Source organism: Notamacropus eugenii, chromosome 3 (assembly GCF_028372415.1).
Source record: "Notamacropus eugenii isolate mMacEug1 chromosome 3, mMacEug1.pri_v2, whole genome shotgun sequence".
Classification (NCBI taxonomy): Eukaryota; Metazoa; Chordata; class Mammalia; order Diprotodontia; family Macropodidae; genus Notamacropus; species Notamacropus eugenii.
Window position 1 is genome coordinate 480,201,857 of NC_092874.1, and position 16,622 is coordinate 480,218,478.

Consider the following 16,622-nt stretch of genomic DNA (forward strand, 5'->3'; position numbering starts at 1 on the left):
TTTACCAGGCTCGGCCCTGAAAGCAAGTTGGACATAAAGCCGGGAAGACTGATCTTTCTGCCTTTCTGCATCATGTAAGATGAAAATGGCATATCAGTCCAAGTGCCTGGATAGCACAAGATTGGTAAAATGTAGGCAAAGAAATTAAGACTGGAAAAATATACACCAAGAATTAAAGCAGGTACCGAAAGGAAGAAAAAGGAAAAATATTTCTGGAAAGGCTAAGGGGTGAGATAAAACAGAAACAGTTACTACAATGGAGTCAGAAGAACTAGAGTGGAACTTAGGCTCCATCAGACATTAGGCAGATGGGAGATGTTGGGAAGGTCATGTGACTTCGGAGCCTCAGTTCCCTCATCTGCATTTAGAGCTGACTTCATCTTTCATCACAAAAGTGACAGAAATGGCAGCAACTAGTGCAGAATCTCGACTTAAATGCCTGTTGGGCTGGACTGGAGCTCCAGATGCCTCCTCTATGGTAAGGGCTACACGGCCAGTGCTGCCTCATCCTCCAAGGAGAACCCATAGTGCCATGAGTGCCATGAAATATGCCACTAGGCAATCAATGAATTGTTGGAAGGATCAAATAATAAAATTGACTCATGCAGCCCAGGAGGTAGTCTGTTAACTACATAATTCTCATAATCTAGAGTGAAATATTTACTGGCACACTCAGGAAGAGGAGCCTGACTAGATATTACTGGCCTAAATCTCTCGGTGAGGAAGGGGAAGAGGAAAGGGCTACATCATGACAGCTATCAGAAAGCTTCCTCAAGACCTTCCAGAGGGCAATATCAAGTCAGGAATAAGTAAGTGAGCAATGCTACCACCCCTTCACATTCCAGCCTGAGGAATCCTGGAAAAATGGAGCTTTCTCAGGGATGCAGAGGGCAGCTGAGCCTATACTGTGCCCACACAAACTAGAAAGTGTGACCAGGACTGCATCCTCTAGAGAAGTTTGGAAAGGTCCATGAATGACTATGCGAGAAAACACGTGCAATTATTATAGACCATATTATCCACCTTAAATTTAATAGACCATCTGGGTTGTCACATTACATGCTGCATTTCCATATTTTGTTTAACTCTGCTTAATAGCACTGACTAGTCAAGATTCTCAGGACTGGACGCTGAATAAGTCACCTCTCAATTATTTGTTCATCTAGAAAATTGAGAGACCAATAAATGGGTGCCCAGCTCAGACTCAAACTTTAGCACAGTCTTCAAAGATCTGGGATTTCATCAGTGTGAGGTCAGTGGGGACAGTTTAGTAGAGGGTTGGTTTTTTTTTCCTACGTCCAAGAACATCAGTCATCCTGCTGCCGATCTGGTGAGGAGGCTCTCGGACTTGGCTATGTGTGTCGTCAGACAACACCCACAGTCTGATCTAAGGCCTTTATTTAAAGTCTCTGTGATTTGGCAGGAGCAGCCAGAGCCTGCAGCCTCCACGTCCATGAACTTCCAGAACTCAGGACTCCCATCAGGCCATGATAAAGTATCAAAAGTCTTTGGTAAGACTCTTAAAATAATAAAGGAAAATGCCCAAAGTGATTCTTTCTGCTTTCCTTAGAACATAAACCTCAGCCCAGCCCAGCATGAAAACAGGCTTTTAAAGTTGCAGGATAAAAAGTATGACAACAGTAGATTTTCTCTGTTCCTCACATATAACAATCCATTTCCCACCTCCACACCTATGCTCTGGTCAGCCCCCAAGTCTGGAATACAGTCCCTCCCCCCCAGCAAAATCCTCTTTTCCTTCCACAGTACAGCTAGAGTACCATCTTCTGAAAGAAGTCTTTGCTGGTCTCCCCAACCTCCCAAGGTACCATGTATTCATGTGGATGTATTCTCTTGATATCTGTGCTGATCATACCTATACGTGGTCTTCTGTTTCCCCCCTCTCTCCTTTAAGACCATGAATTGGTCTGTCCTTTGTCTTGCTATCTCTAGAACCTGCACAGTGCCCAGAATACAGTAAATGCTAAACAAATGCTTATTGGGTCACCAATTAAATTATCACTTACATGAATACAGGCATCACCTCAATGCCATGTTCACCAAATGGATGAACCAAAGAATTAGAGTTTATTCAGGCATTCACTGTGCCAGGTGAAAAAGAGATTGAGATGCCTCCTTAAAATGGATTCATCAAAGGACAGAGCCAAGATGGCGGAGTACAGGTCTTGACCCAGTTGAACAACATTCCCCTCCAAACAACTTTAAAATAACACTTCAAATCAAATTTGGGATTGGCAAAACTGGGATGGCCAACACAAGATCAGAGGGACTAAGACATCTTAGGAGGTCTGCAGGAAAGGTCTGCAGCACCAGGGTGGGCACAGAACTAAAGCAAGGCAGAAGCTCCAGCTGCAGGCCTTGGAGGAGGCCACAGCAGCAGCAGCAGCAGCTTGGGGAGCTCTCAGACCAGAGACAGGAAGGTGGTCAGACAACTGGTCAGAAAGAGATTACAGGTGACCTGGGCTGCCATGGGGTGCAGCAGGTGCTTACTGGCAACTCTATTACACGTAAGCAATTCTGGGTCCCAGTTCCAGGGCCAAGAAAAAGACTAATACTTGCAGCTGTAAGGAAACAGGAGTCCTTCCTGGGTTAAAAGCAGAGTGCAAACCAGGAAAGCAGTGACCATTCCTCTCCCTGGATTACGTCAATCACCTCAAAAGCACCCCAACCTGCAGAACTACAGAGCGAGCTCTGAGGCTTGGGACAGCTTCTCCACTTTCAGCAGAGCCCAACTTTAACATAAAGATCAAAGTCAAGAAATAGGCTGCAAAAATCAGCAAACAACAGCAAAAGAGGTGACTACAAAGTTACTATGGCAACAGGGAAGCTCATGGCATAGACTCAGAAGAAGACAACTACGTGAAAACAGCTACAAACAAAGCCTCAGTGAAAAACATTTATTGGACCCAAAGCCCACAAGAATTTCTGGGAGAGTTAAAAAGATAGGAGTGGTAGAGGAAAAACTAGGAAAAGAAATAAGAGTGATGCAAGAAAATTAGGAAAGATGATTAAGAGCTTGGTAAAAGCAGCACAAAAGAAGCGGTGAAAACGTCACCTTAGAAGACAGAACTGGCCTAATGGTGAAACAGGCACACAAATGATCCCTGTGTTTCTCATTTTGTGAGAGGCAGAACATGGGGTGCAGGGTGCCCATGAATGTGTATATGTGTATGAGTGCACACATGGTGTGTGTTTCTAACAAGAAAACCTCTTCTCCCCCTGCTATAGCTCCATCAGGCTCTCTGGTTTTGCCTTGAGCCCCTTTCCATCTCTAGGCACTCCCTCTGGACTGGCATGCACGTTCCCTTTCCTCGCCTCCACCAGAAGATGTTCTCTGGTTCAGTCCACCCTCCTTCCTCAACGCCAGGGCCTTCCCGTTAAGACTGTCTTCCAAACCCTCTGTACATATGCAGTGTGTACCTGGTAATTTACATGTCATCTCCCCCTTAGGGAGGAGGGCAGGGAGTGGGGTTTTGTCTTGACTGGAAACCTGAGAGTCAGCACAGTGCCAGAGACACAGGGAGGGTTCATTCAATGGTTCTTGCCTGAATGACTGGCCCCAAAAGACCCAGCTGAAGACTTAAACTAAGGTGGAGCCCATCAAGACAACAGACAATGTGCCATACAGACTGGCTGAGTGCAGGCAAAGAGCAGCACTTCTTGTCCCAGACTTACCTCAGACTCATCTGTAGATTCTTCAACAGATATTTCCTGGAAAAAAAAATCACAAGGAAAAAAAGGTTAGTCAGTAACCAGGCCCAAGAAAAGAGTTAAGGAAATGCATCCACCTCTGGGGGACTATGGTGTGGAATGCTACCTATATTGCCAGAATAAGGTCATGTGTTGGATGGTTTGGCTCAACTGGTTTATTTTCCTTCTTTGTTACATAGGATAGCTTGCTGGGGGTGCAGCGAAGGAATACTTCAGAAATAAAGGTGACGCAAATAAAAATGTATCAGGAAAACAAACAGTCAAAAGAAAAATAATATATATTTGAAAAATGGAGAAATAAAGAATTTATTACCTCTCCCATATCCTGTGTCCTTTTATTTATTTACTTTTTAGATCATTAGGTACCACTGGTAAGATGCTAAGAAGACTGAAGAACCAACAAACTGGATAAGCAGAATGTCAGCCCCATCTTGTCCAGCCCCCCGGGGAATCCAGGCCCTGAAGATATGATTTGGCTCCCAGAGCTGGCAACACTATCTACTACAGTCAGCCACCGACCTCATTCCTCCAGCAGGGTGCCCTCCCAACAACGGGTCATCAATCTCCCCAAGTCATCTCACCTTCCCCCAGTTCACCCTGATACAGCCAAGAATAATGCTGTCTCAAGCCCTCTCTGCCAGGCTCCTCTACCGTCAGCCACCACAATGCCATTAGTATGGATGGGGCAAGAAAGGCCTCTCTGGCTTGACCAATTGTCAAAACAATCCCCCATCCATTGGTTCCCTATTAAACACTTCACAAACCTGATTTCCATCTGTTTTTCTAACTATCAACCTTTGGACAAACTCTGCCTTTAAGCACACTTCTTTCTCCCGTTAGACAATGAATCTTGCTATCCCAGGGGAAAAAAAAGAAAAAAGGGAAAAAATTGACTTGACTCCTGTCTGCTAATCTCTCACCTGTCCACTGAAAGGGAGAATCTGCTGATGCTGGCCATCCTCAAAGAGGTCAGCAAAATGAAGATTTACTTAATGTACTTATAGTTATCAATAGCAATAAAAGGTCCCGACTAATATGCTGACAGTGAAAGTAAGAATTTTACAAGGCCCCAGACAGAAACCCAGAGGGAACAAAAGGGACGGAAGCCTCCCCCTACAGACAGTACACAGACGCGCCACATTCGTTAGCTACAGAATGAGCAGAAGGTTTATGTTAATGAAGGTTTGGGGACAGGCGTACAGCCAGGGGATAAAGCAACAAGGCGCTATCAACAGGCCAGCAAACGCCACAGAGCTGGCCAGCAATCCAGTCTAGCCAGGAGCGCAGTTGGACACAGCTAGGGGTGCAGTGGGTAATGTGCTGGCCTGGCATTCGCCTAGCCTCAGGAACATCTGAGTCTGAATCCAGTCTCAGAGGTGGGTGACTAGCAAGTCACTTGACTGATCACTGCCTGCCTCAGTTTTCTCACCTGTAAAACCTTCCAGGGCAGCTGTGATTTTAAAATGAGACATTTGTAAAGTGTTTAGTTAGTTTTAGTGTTATCCTATATAAATGCCAATTATTACCATCACCTTAAAATTATTATTAATACCATCAAGGTTCAACTTCTGAAAATTTCCCAGAACAGTAAGATAATGCAGTAAGGCTTGAAGTGTTTTAGCCTTTCATTGAGAAAACTCATTATCCTTCTTTTGGGCCAGTTCTTAAGGAAAGGCCAGCAATGGTCATGAAAATTGCTTGGGAATTCATAGTAGGCTTAGATGTCACAAAATCTGCATTTTTCACAAAAAGCTGAGCTGAGCCAAAATTGAGTCTTAGGTCCTTTCCACCCTAGGATTTCAAGAATGAGTTTTCTAATTTAGTGCATCAAAATATATAGTTAATTTCCTCAGATTTGCCAATGAATTTGTGATTTCAATCATTTCAGTATTTCCTCTAACTACAAAGATCATGACTCATCCACACCTGCCTCCCGCCGGCTTCCCATCCGTGTTCTCCTCAAGCTTCCTGATGTGGGGGTGGCAGGCTCCATAGCACCCAACCTGCTGAAGACTTTCCCAGAGTTCTGTTGGACCTTCACGTAGCCTGACAGCAATGGCGTAGGAGTGGCCATCCACTGGTTACTCCTTACTCCTGCCACACGAGACTGGCCTGTCTTTTGTTTTAATGGTCATTGGATACCATCCTAACTTCCATCACTTCACCCAAACAGTTCATTTGTAATGTGCTACATCTTACACCTACCAACAGTCTCCCCACTGCTCAAAAGGTAATGCTCAAAATCTGTCCTTCAAAGAAAGTGCCACTTGACTCAAAGAATCAACTGTGCCACTCTATCATCAACTATCATCACTATGCCAATATTGGTGTTAAAAAGATAGACCTTCACTCAGGCAAATCTTAGGACCTTTGCAATTTCCTAAAAACACTGAAGCAGCTTTGCTTCTCCTGTTTCAACTGAACACAGACTTTTGTCTGAGAGGTCTGTCCACTACTAGATATACACTGATTGGCCAGCTCTATGCATTCTCCATTTAAAGTCATGACAATAGGAGCCAAGGTGGTGGAGTAGAAAGACACACATATGCTAGCTCCGAACTCACAGCCCATAAAATATCTGTAAAAAAGAACTCCCAACAAATTCTGGAGCAGCAGAAGCCACAGAACAACGGAGCAGACGAGATTTCTGTTCCAGAGGGACCTGAAAACCTCTCGCAAAAGGTCCATCGCGCTGCAGAGCCAAGCCCAGCCCTGCCTTGGCTGCGCGGCACCAAGAGGAGCAGATCCGAGCAGGCTTCAGGGAAGGAATCTCCAGCGGCCGCGCCCTCCACCCACGGGCCCCAAAGGTTGGTGAGAGGGTCTTCTTGGCTTGCTGAGAGGGGAGTGGGGTGCCCCCATAACTCAGGCCCCCTCAGGATACAGCAGCGGAGACCAGAGCAGACAGGGGCTCCCCAAGCAGGCAGAAGCCAGGATCCATTGTTGAAGGTCTCTGCATAAACCCCCTGAGGGAACTGAGCCCGTGAGGTGGCCCTGCCCCCACCTGAGCACCTGAACTTAATCTCACACTGAATAGCAGCCCCGCCCCCACCGAAGCCCTGAGGCTGGGAAGCAGCATTTGAATCTCAGACCCCAAGCACTGGCTGGGTGGATCTGGAGGCGAAGTGGGTGTGAAGAGAATATTCAGAAGTCAAGTCACTGGCTGGGAAAATGCCCAGAAAAGGGGAAAAAAATAAGACTACAGAAGGTTACTTTCTTGGTGAACAGGTATTTCCTCCCTTCCTTTCTGATGAGGAAGAACAATGCTTACCATCAGGGAAAGACACAGAAGTCAAGGCTTCTGTATCCCAGCCCACTCAATGGGCTCAGGCCATGGAAGAGCTCAAAAAGGATTTTGAAAATCAAGTTAGAGAGGTGGAGGAAAAACTGGGAAGAGAAATGAGAGACATGCAAGCAAAGCATGAAAAACAAGTAAACACCCTGCTAAATAAAGGAGACCCAAAAAAGTGCTGAAGAAAATAAAACCTTGAAAAATAGGCTAACTCAATTGGCAAAAGAGGTTCAAAAAGCCAATGAGGAGAAGAATGCTTTCAAAAGCAGAATTAGCCAAATGGAAAAGGAGATTCAAAAGCTCACTGAAGAAAATAGTTCTTTTAAAGTCATGACAATAGCTAGCTTTCTCCATCCATTTTTTTCCCATGTGGAGTTAGGCCAAACTCTTGAGTGAAGTTGGATCTCCTCAAGGAGGCTCTGATATATTCCAGGGCTTAATGCAAGCAGAACAATGACATCTACAACTGAGAGCATATGGATGCCCATTCTGTTTGGACTCTGCATGGACCTTCTCCAGGACAGCACCAAAGATCTTTTTGCAAGTCTACTTCTATTTAGGCCTTGCTTGATATATCTAACCCTCCCTACCAAGTCTTCTTCTGCACTGTTTCTCTCCCTCTTCTCTCCAATCCAGTCATACTGGCCCTTCTGACCAAAGCACATCCATTCTGTCTCCCCCAGACCTCAAATGTGCTCTCTCCTTCCCTCTGCCTCTCCTAATCACTGACCTTCAAGCTTTGACTACAGGCCTGTCTTCTACAGAAAACTTTTCCTAGAATTAGCACTGCCCCTGCCCCATGCTAGTGGATTCCCTCCCCAAACTTTTTATTTATTTTGCATATATCAGGCATGAATACATATTACATATGTGAATACATATGTGCAATTACACATCTCCCTGTTACAATACACGTTCTCTAAGGGCAAGGACTCCTTCCCTTTAGTCACTGCACCCTAAGCATTTAGCATAGGTCTGGCACACAGTAGGCATTTAAGAAATGCTTGATGATTAATGAACATTTTACCTAAATTTGAGCAAAGCATTTGACGAGGATCTCACATGATTCTTCTTCACCATATGGAGAGATCGTTAGTTTGGTACATTCAAATCAGGTTTAAAGTTTAGAGTTAGGGAGATTCAGAATTGCCCCAGAGACTTTGGCTCATCAGTCAGCTGAGGAGATCACTCCCAGAATGCTTCCCTAGGAGTTCCCTCGTGTTTAGCTCCTGCCAAGCTACACTACTATCAATGACTCAGACCACTTGTTATATGTGCAGACAGCTCAAAGTGAGGAGGAAGGTCAGCTAACACACTGGACAATTACTGATTTTAAAAGATCTGAGTCTAATGTGATGAAATATAATGAAGAAACATCCAGTCCAATATCTTGGTTGAAAAGTTCAGCTTCAAAAGTATAACACAGAGGAAGCAGAACTAGAAAGGGGTTTGTCTGAAGAGGATCTAAAAATCCCAGTGGCCTGCAAGCTCATAGTCAGTGAAGTAATATGGCACCACAGGAGTTCATGCACAGCTCACGTTTCATTGGTCTCCAAGTTGTGCTTCATCACCAGGCCTCAGCCTTCTCGCTCCTCCTCACCTTGGAGTATTTCCTCCTTCCCTCCCCCCATGCCAGCCCCCACCTCTGGGGCTTCCCTTTAGAGAAGACAACCAGGCCAGCCATACTTCATTCCTTTCCTGGCCAGGCCCAGCTACACCCTCTACATGGCTTCCTTCTCCAACCCAGCTCTTTGCTTCTCAGTTCCCTTTCGTTGGCCATCTTCCCCTCTTAGAATGGAAGCAGGATGAGGGCAAAGACTAGTTTTCCTCTTGCTAGTATTTGTATCCCTAGCACTTAGCATAAAGCCCAGTGCTTACCGCCAGGCTGCCTCTAGGCCCACAGCAGAAACAATCCCACAGTGTTCATATCAGGTTCAATTCTGGTGTTACATTTTCAGGACAATGTTAAGGAGGAATGTGTCCACAGGGGAACCAGTTCAGTGATGGGCTTCAAGATGAGGCACTATGAGGATCAGCCAAAAGAGCTGAGGGCATTCAGCCTGGAGAACAGTCATGTGGGAGGCTGAGTGGTGAGGGAAGGAGGGAGATCTTCACAGACCCTGAGAGGGCTCAGACTAGCTGGGGTTGGGGCCCAGGGGACAGCACTAGAAACAATAGGTAGAAGAAGTCAGAGATAAACTGAACAATTAGGGCCAAACAAAGGGAGCCTGGGCTACTTCAGGCAAAGTCAAGCCTGACTAGGCCAGGTTCGCTGGTTGCAGAGGTGACAGTTTCCTGCCCAGGAACCAAGAGGGTTTCAATTGGAGATTCCTGTGGTTCAATCTGTATCCCACCAGGGGGGACTTTGTAAAAGTCTGGCGCTATCTTGGTCTGTCCTTTCACTGTAGTTATGCTTTTTCACAGTAACCACACATCCATAACTCCTTAAGAGAAGAGAGTGGACTGCCTTCCTTTTCACCTGCTTCTAATAAGAATCCCTTTCCATTGTACATAATATTAGAAGTGGTTTTACATAGATCCTTGTCTTGTTAGGGAAAGTCTTTCTATTTCTCCTGTCCCTTTCTCTTCATTAGAGGAAACCACAAGTACATCTAGTATAGACAGATGTTGGAAATTTCAGCCTATAGTGTTGGGGTTGCTGTTGCAAGGATGTTGAGAAACATTAGATGGTAACATCAAAAAATCCTCATCTTTAAAGAGAATTTTGCAGCGTAGCAATTTTTCAAAATGTCAGAGAACATACTCAAGTTAAAGAATTACTTAGATATTCAATCTTAGCATAACAGTTCGGATGGGTTGGCAGGTGGCAAAGATGCCAATGCATCTTTACTTTAAGAGTCTCCCGTTGCCCAGAATCTCCAAGAGCCAGGCCAAGTTTGTTGACAAGACACTGCCCAACATCACAGGGATGATCCAAGCCAAGGCTAATGAGCTGAATGGCTGGCAATATGGGCATTAGTCTTATAACAGCAAAAACCAGAAGTATAGTTTAGAAGATGTCCCCAAAGACTACAAACCCATTAAAGCCAAGCCCTAAATGGTCTAAACCAGGAATAGGGAACCTGTCCCTCGAGGCCACATGTAGCCCTGAAGGTCCACAAGCGTGGCCATTTGACTGAATCAAAACTTCATAGAACATATCCCCTTAATAGAAGGATTTGTTCTATGAAGTTTGGATTCAGCCAAAGGGCTTAACTTGAGGACCTGGAGAGTCACATGTGGCCTCGAGGTCATAGGTTCCAAACCCCAGGACCAATCCCAGATGATTTTTAATACCAAGAAATTCAGGGAAGAATAAAACAGATTCATTTTTATATATTCTACTGGGGTTCAGAGGTCAGTGTCAGATGAGTTCGGAACTGTCACTAATGATCCCCATATTATGAGAAAACAGAAACCAATCAATCACTAAGCATTTGTGAAGGACTTACTCTGTTCAAGGCACAGGGAAATGCCAAGTCAAAAAAGAAACTGTCTTTAAGGAGGAGGGAAGATCGTGTTCCTATTAGAATAAATATATCCAAAGTAAATGTGAGGATGGCGCTCACAGCTCAAGAAGGAAAGCCCAGGATGAGGAGAAGCCTAATTCTGGAGAGAACAAAAGAAGCCTATAGAAGAGATGGTGTCACCAGGGTCATTTGGCACCAGCTTGGATATGGGGGTTGAGAGGCAGCAAGGGGGTGGGAGCAAGGGGGTGCCCTTGACAGTGATGGGGAAGAATATTATCAATTCTGCCCACACCGGCTGGCTCTGTAGCCCCCTCTGCTCTGTTCACAGCCACCTGAACAACACTTCTGACCCTCAGCACCTCCAGCCTGGTCTTTCCACCCATCCCCCACACAGCCACCAAAGCAACAGTCCTAGAGAACAGGTCTGGCCATATCTCTCCCCACTCAAAAAGATCCATCGAGTCCTTGTCTCTTCTAGGCTAAAAGAAGAACTCCTATTGGTTTCAAAGCCCTTCACAACTGACTTCAGTCTCCCCTTGCAAGTATGGTATACAAAGTGACTTAAATACAGTTCCCCCAAATGCAGCTTTCTACCTTCCTTCCCCCATACCTTTGCTTTGGCTGTCCCTTCTGCCAGTTATGCACTCCCTCCTCACTTTTACATCTTAGGACCTCTAAGCATCTGAGCTTCCTCTGCAATTTGAATAAAAAGCCATCTCCCCCTCTCCTCGCTGGGTTACTCAGACCTTCTCCTTGGGAATTTTTTTTGTATATACTTGGTCTTTAGTTTTCTACATATAGGTTGCTCCCCACCCCCAGCTGACTACCTTCTAGACTCTCTCTTGAGGCCAAGGGCTATTTCACTGTTTCTCTTAGGCAGCAAGGTGGGGCAATGGATAGAGTACTGAATTTGTGTGTGTGTCTGTCCTTCGTTGCCGAAGAAGACCACGCCATCAGAGAAATGATGACATGACTTGCACTTGACTTTGTTTTGAGTGAGGGAGGGCTGTGCAGGTCACCAGCCTCACTTCTCCTCCAGAGCCATCTGAATCTGGTGACCTGATATTCATCAGGATGACTGGAGATGACCCAGGATGAGGCAATTGGGGTTAAGTGACTTGCCAGAGGTCACACAGCTAATGAGTGTCAAGTGTCTGAGGGGAGATTGGAACTCAGGTCCTCCTGACTCCTGCACTGGTGCTCTATCCACTGCATCACCCAGGAGCCCAGTACTGGATTTGGGAATTAGAAAGACCTGGGTTAAAATTCTGCCTCAAACACTAGCCATGTGACCCTGGGGATGTCATTTAACCTGCTTTCTCCTCTGAAATAGGGGAGAACACCGACCTCCCAGCAGTGAGGACCAAATGGTATCAACTTTACAAACAACTTTGCAAACCACCATCATTGTATCTCTGGCACTTAATACAGTAAAGACACTTCCTCTCTCATTCCTAAGCACCAGCTTACTTGTCAACCCAGCCCTAGACTGGGCACCACCCCCTTCATCTGGAGTCACCCTTGGTAATGATAATTTCAATGGAGAGATCTTTCATATTCAGTAATAGGGTCATGTGACCTGCATGGGTCTTATGAGTTTGAGTCCCATGGAGCCTGTGGTGGGAGGAGTTTACTGAATGGCTGGAACACGAAGGGACAGAGCTAGAGCAGAGTTGACAGCAAGTTAGTCATGAGAGCAGTCAGAGCTAGGAAGGATGCAGGCCACTGGGTAGCGGAGTCAAAGAACCTGCTTGTGATTTGTCTAATGGAGCTGGTTTGTGGGAAGCCTCACAGCGGGAAGGCTTGGGGCTGGCGTTGTTCTCTGCATTGTTATTGTGTATAGATTTTTGTTACCGTGATGGATTTGGCTTTCTGGTGTCTTAATAAATGTTTTGGTTCTACCTTCCATGGGGAGTGTTTGTGGTATTTTGCAATTCATAGTAGGTGCTGTTATTATCACATTGGAGTTAAACCTTGTCCCCATCAGACCATTCTGACAAAAGCCAATGGAGGCAGGTACCACACATGACTGGGCCCCTCCTCAGCACCTGCCTCCCCCGTGGCAGTTGAATTCCACTGCCCATTCTTTGCCTCTCAGTCACATGTGAGCTCTTCCAATGCGGGGACTTTGCTGGTGCTAGCTCATGACCTTCCATGCCCAGCACTGGGTCTTCTTTCCTTGCATACAGTGGCTGGTTACTGTCAGCCAAATTAAATTGATTGTCATCATGTAAATCAGGAAAAATCAAGCAGAGAGGAAGAGAAGCTAGATCTTATAAGTCCAAGACGCCAGAGCGGTACTGGGAAGGAGAGGCAGGTGCACTGACTCTTGAAGCTGTCACCATCCACTCCAGCCATTTTCAGTAGCACAGATATTGAATTCAAGTGAAAAGATTAAGTGGCAATGGTGGGACAGGGCTCAGATACAGCTGGAATGCTGCAGACAGCTCCTAACTGACTTCTGGGTTCAACATCTGGATCACACTCCATTTCACAAACACTCCGGGAAAGGTACACACTTCACAGCCAGACAGCCGACCTCAGAAGCTGTTACTCAGCACAGCACTGTGCCCCATTAGGCTAGGAGCTCCCTGAGGCAGGGACTGCCTTTGCCTAACCCTCATCCCATGGCACCCAGGAGAACCACAAGGGAGAGGATGAAGGGCCTGGAGTTCAAATGCTGACTCAGACACTTAACCAGCTGTAAAATGGGGACAAGAACAGCACCTGCCTCTCAGGGTTACTGTGAAGATCAAATGAAATAAAATCTGGAGCATGCTTCACATAGTGCCTGCCACACAGCAAGCAACTGAACCAGCGCACGCTAGCTTAACTGCACTTGGGAACAAACACAGGTTACCAATTTCAACAACTTAACTCAAGCTATACAGAACACAATTTAATCTTTCTTTGACAAATGAGAAGGTACATCCCTGGGATTCAGCCATCACCACAGGCTCAACATCATGAGAAGCATGAGAAGTATGGGAAATGGTTTTGCAGCCTCCTAACCCATCAGTGCCCTGAGCACACCCCATCCTACAAAGCAGTCTCCTCGCCCGGTCCCAGGACACCCTCTCCTCCAGCCAAACAGCATTCCCTCAGCTTTCAGGATCCTCCACACCATCCTGCCAGGGGCACCTCTTCCACTTCCCTTCACCCAGTTAAGAGCATATTCCTGGCCTTAGCGCTACTCGAAGTGAGGTGGGGGGATAGAGGTACAGAGACAAAAGAAATTAACAAAGTAAAGTAAGGCCTAACCTCAAGGAGTTTAAAATTCTACTGGAGAGAAAAGGAAGGTGGGAGAGAAAGCTGAGCAAATTGTATTTTATCTAGGAGATAACAGACAACGTGGGGGCAGGAAGGCTGATTTACCCTGTCTCCTGGGACTGTTAACATGGCAGTTATGAGTAGGGGGACTCCCCTCAGGTATACAAGATCAGGCCATCCTCTGAAGTCACAGAACGCCCCATGGGCCTCACCTTCTTTCTATTACTATTATTTACATCCACATTGTATCTTAGGGGGACAACTGGAGACAGAAGGAATGTAAGAGGCCTGAAGTCTCACTCCTCCATTTTACAAATTAGGAAACAGAGGCCCAGGGACATTAATTAACTTGCCCAAGGTCCCAGGTATTAAGAAGGGGGATTCAAAGAGGGGCCCAAGGTTGTCTTATTGGTCTTCATATTCCCCACTGGGAACGAATGGACCTGTGGGAGATGGGAGACTCCAAGGAGCTTTAGGGGTCATAGAGCCTCAAGTCATTTTACAGTTGAAGAAACTAAGACTTGACAGGAGAGAGCTCCCTTCTTCTACCAGATCATTCACAAACTTCCTTCTTACATACCTTCAAGGTGACAAACATGAAACCCTTTAAACAAAGAGTGACAACTTTTATAAGAAAGAACAAAGTGGCCTTTCAAGTGAAGAGCAAATGAGAAGATACGTGTGGAACATTTAGCACTGGCACATAGTAGGTGTTAAATATATACTTATTCCCTGCCCCTCAGTCCCCAATGAAAGACCAGTCATATTTATAGCACTTTACTATACCTTTCAATTTTACTTGTGAACATTTGGTACCTAATGTATTGACGAACCAAAAACTATTACCTGCAGAAATGAAGGGGACTCCAAATTAAAGGAGGCAGCTAGGTGGTTCAGTGGATACAGCACCAAGCCTGGAGTCGGGGAGACTTGAGCTCGAATCTGGCCTCAGACATGAACAAGCTGTGTGACCCTGGGCAAGTCACTTCACCCTGTTTACAGTTTCCTCATTAGTAAAATGAGCTGGAGAAGGAAATGGTAAAGCAGGCCAGTATCTTTGGCAAGACAATCCCAAACTGGGTCATGGAGGGTCAAACACAATTGACCAACAACCAAACTTGTTATTAGTGTTGCTGTCCAGAAATTTTGCACAAATTTTTCTCACGCTAACCTAGTTCTTAAGCATCATTATCATTTTTTAAAAAACTATTAAATTCAGCAGCTCCTACTCTGCGCAAGAAACCGTTGGCTTCTGAAAGATAAAAGGGAAATCAATTCTTAGCTGACAGAATTTACATTCTATAGAACTACAACCTTTAAACAAATAAGTAATCTAAGATAATTTGGTGAGGAGAGTGCACTATCAAGCCAGGGACTTCCTTCCAAGGGCCGCAAGGTGGCAACAGGAGGGATACCTGTCAGGTAGGTAGGACAGACTGGGGCACAAGGAAGATGTCAGGGGAATACGGAGCAAAACCTCAGACAGACACTAAGAACCGAAGTCACAGAGAAGGAGAAAAAGTGGACCAGGAACAGCATCTGGATTTGCAATGACAGGAAGTGAAAATTGGAAGCCTTCCCTAACTAGGAGCACCATCTTCCACCAGGACCAACTTTCCTCTGCCTCAGAACTCTGGCCTCATTTACTCAGGAGGCATGGGCGGGGGAGCGGTAGCGGGGGAGAGGATATAGAAATACACGAACAACAAAGCCAGTCTGGAGAAAAAGTATGACAGGATAGATAGAAAGTAACACAGGATAGATACAAAGTAACTTTGAAGATCACCTAATCTGTGTGAGCTTCTCGTGGGAGGGCCATGGGAGCTGAACACTCTCCTTGGATTCTAGATTTCAATCACCCAATCCAAACTACTCATTTTACGGGTGACTTGAGCAGGGTCACCCGGCTAATGAAGGCCAGAGGCAGAATTTGAATCCAGATCTTGGCCCCAAGTCCCGGACTCTACCCATTACTCCAGGCTGCCTTTCTATGCCCTTCGGCACACAGACACCTATCCCAAACCCTTCACACCTTGCCCTGTTCCTGAAGCACCCCAGCGCTCCCATGTTTGGACATAGATGCTCTACCAGGAGAACGAAATCACTCCCTCTTTCCTCCTGTCAATGGCACTCTGGCTACTGCCGGCGCCGACATCTCAGCACGGGAGTGCATCTCTGGCCTCGGAGTCTTTGCATCAGCTGTGCCCCATGCCCGGCGTGCCTTCGCTCTTCACCTCCCCGAAATGGCTTTATAATGACCACGGGGGCAGCACCCGGCAAACACGGGTGAGCTCCCCACCTGCCTCAATGTCCCCGCCGCACTTCACCCAACGCAGATCCCTGAACAAGGCCACCCGCCCCCCCCCCCCCCCGCCACACCCCCATCAACTGCCTAAATACCCACCTTCTCCTCTGCTTCTGCCATGGTGCTGCCGGCAATATCACGTGGACGCTTCCGGAAGTGACGTATAGGATATTACGGACTCGGAGACACAATGCATGCTGGGAAATGGAGTTTGAAGCAGCTCCGCCCTCTCGAGGAGCTGTCGAGGAGCTGTCCAGCTTCTGACGGAGCTGCCCAGGAGACTGCTCTCCGAGTGTTCCGAGCTCCCGAAAAGTGGATGCCTTCCCACTGCTTCACCAGGGAAGAAAATGTTTTTAAAACTCTCAACAAACCCACCATCTACATGAATTCTTTTTGATATCCCACAAAATCACGTTATATTTCTTTTGTGTGCGTCGTTTACCCATTTAGGTACACATGGCGTCCCAGTGAGATGTAAGAATCTTGAGGACAAGGATTACTTCACTTGTTTCTCTCTATTCTCAGCACCTAGAAAACCATCCAGCCTATAGTAGGGGAG

The 16,622-nt window shown here is 46.1% G+C and overlaps 1 protein-coding gene across 2 annotated transcripts in view; it reads right to left on the minus strand.

Moving 5' to 3' along the window:
• The window catches only part of VPS41 (VPS41 subunit of HOPS complex), a 184,930-nt gene extending 168,697 nt beyond the window's left edge, over window positions 1-16,233 (minus strand). Inside the window, exons 1-2 of one of the 2 annotated variants that reach the window (XM_072599093.1) lie at window positions 16,163-16,233; window positions 3,694-3,729 (exon numbers count right to left, since the gene is read on the minus strand). In XM_072599093.1, coding sequence (XP_072455194.1) covers window positions 3,694-3,729; window positions 16,163-16,183 — 57 coding nt within the window. In that variant the 5' untranslated portion in view covers window positions 16,184-16,233. Of the gene's footprint in view, window positions 1-3,693; window positions 3,730-15,790; window positions 15,851-16,162 lie in introns of those variants that run through there. The other variant, XM_072599092.1, reaches the window with a different exon arrangement.
• Window positions 16,234-16,622: the final 389 nt, after the last annotated feature.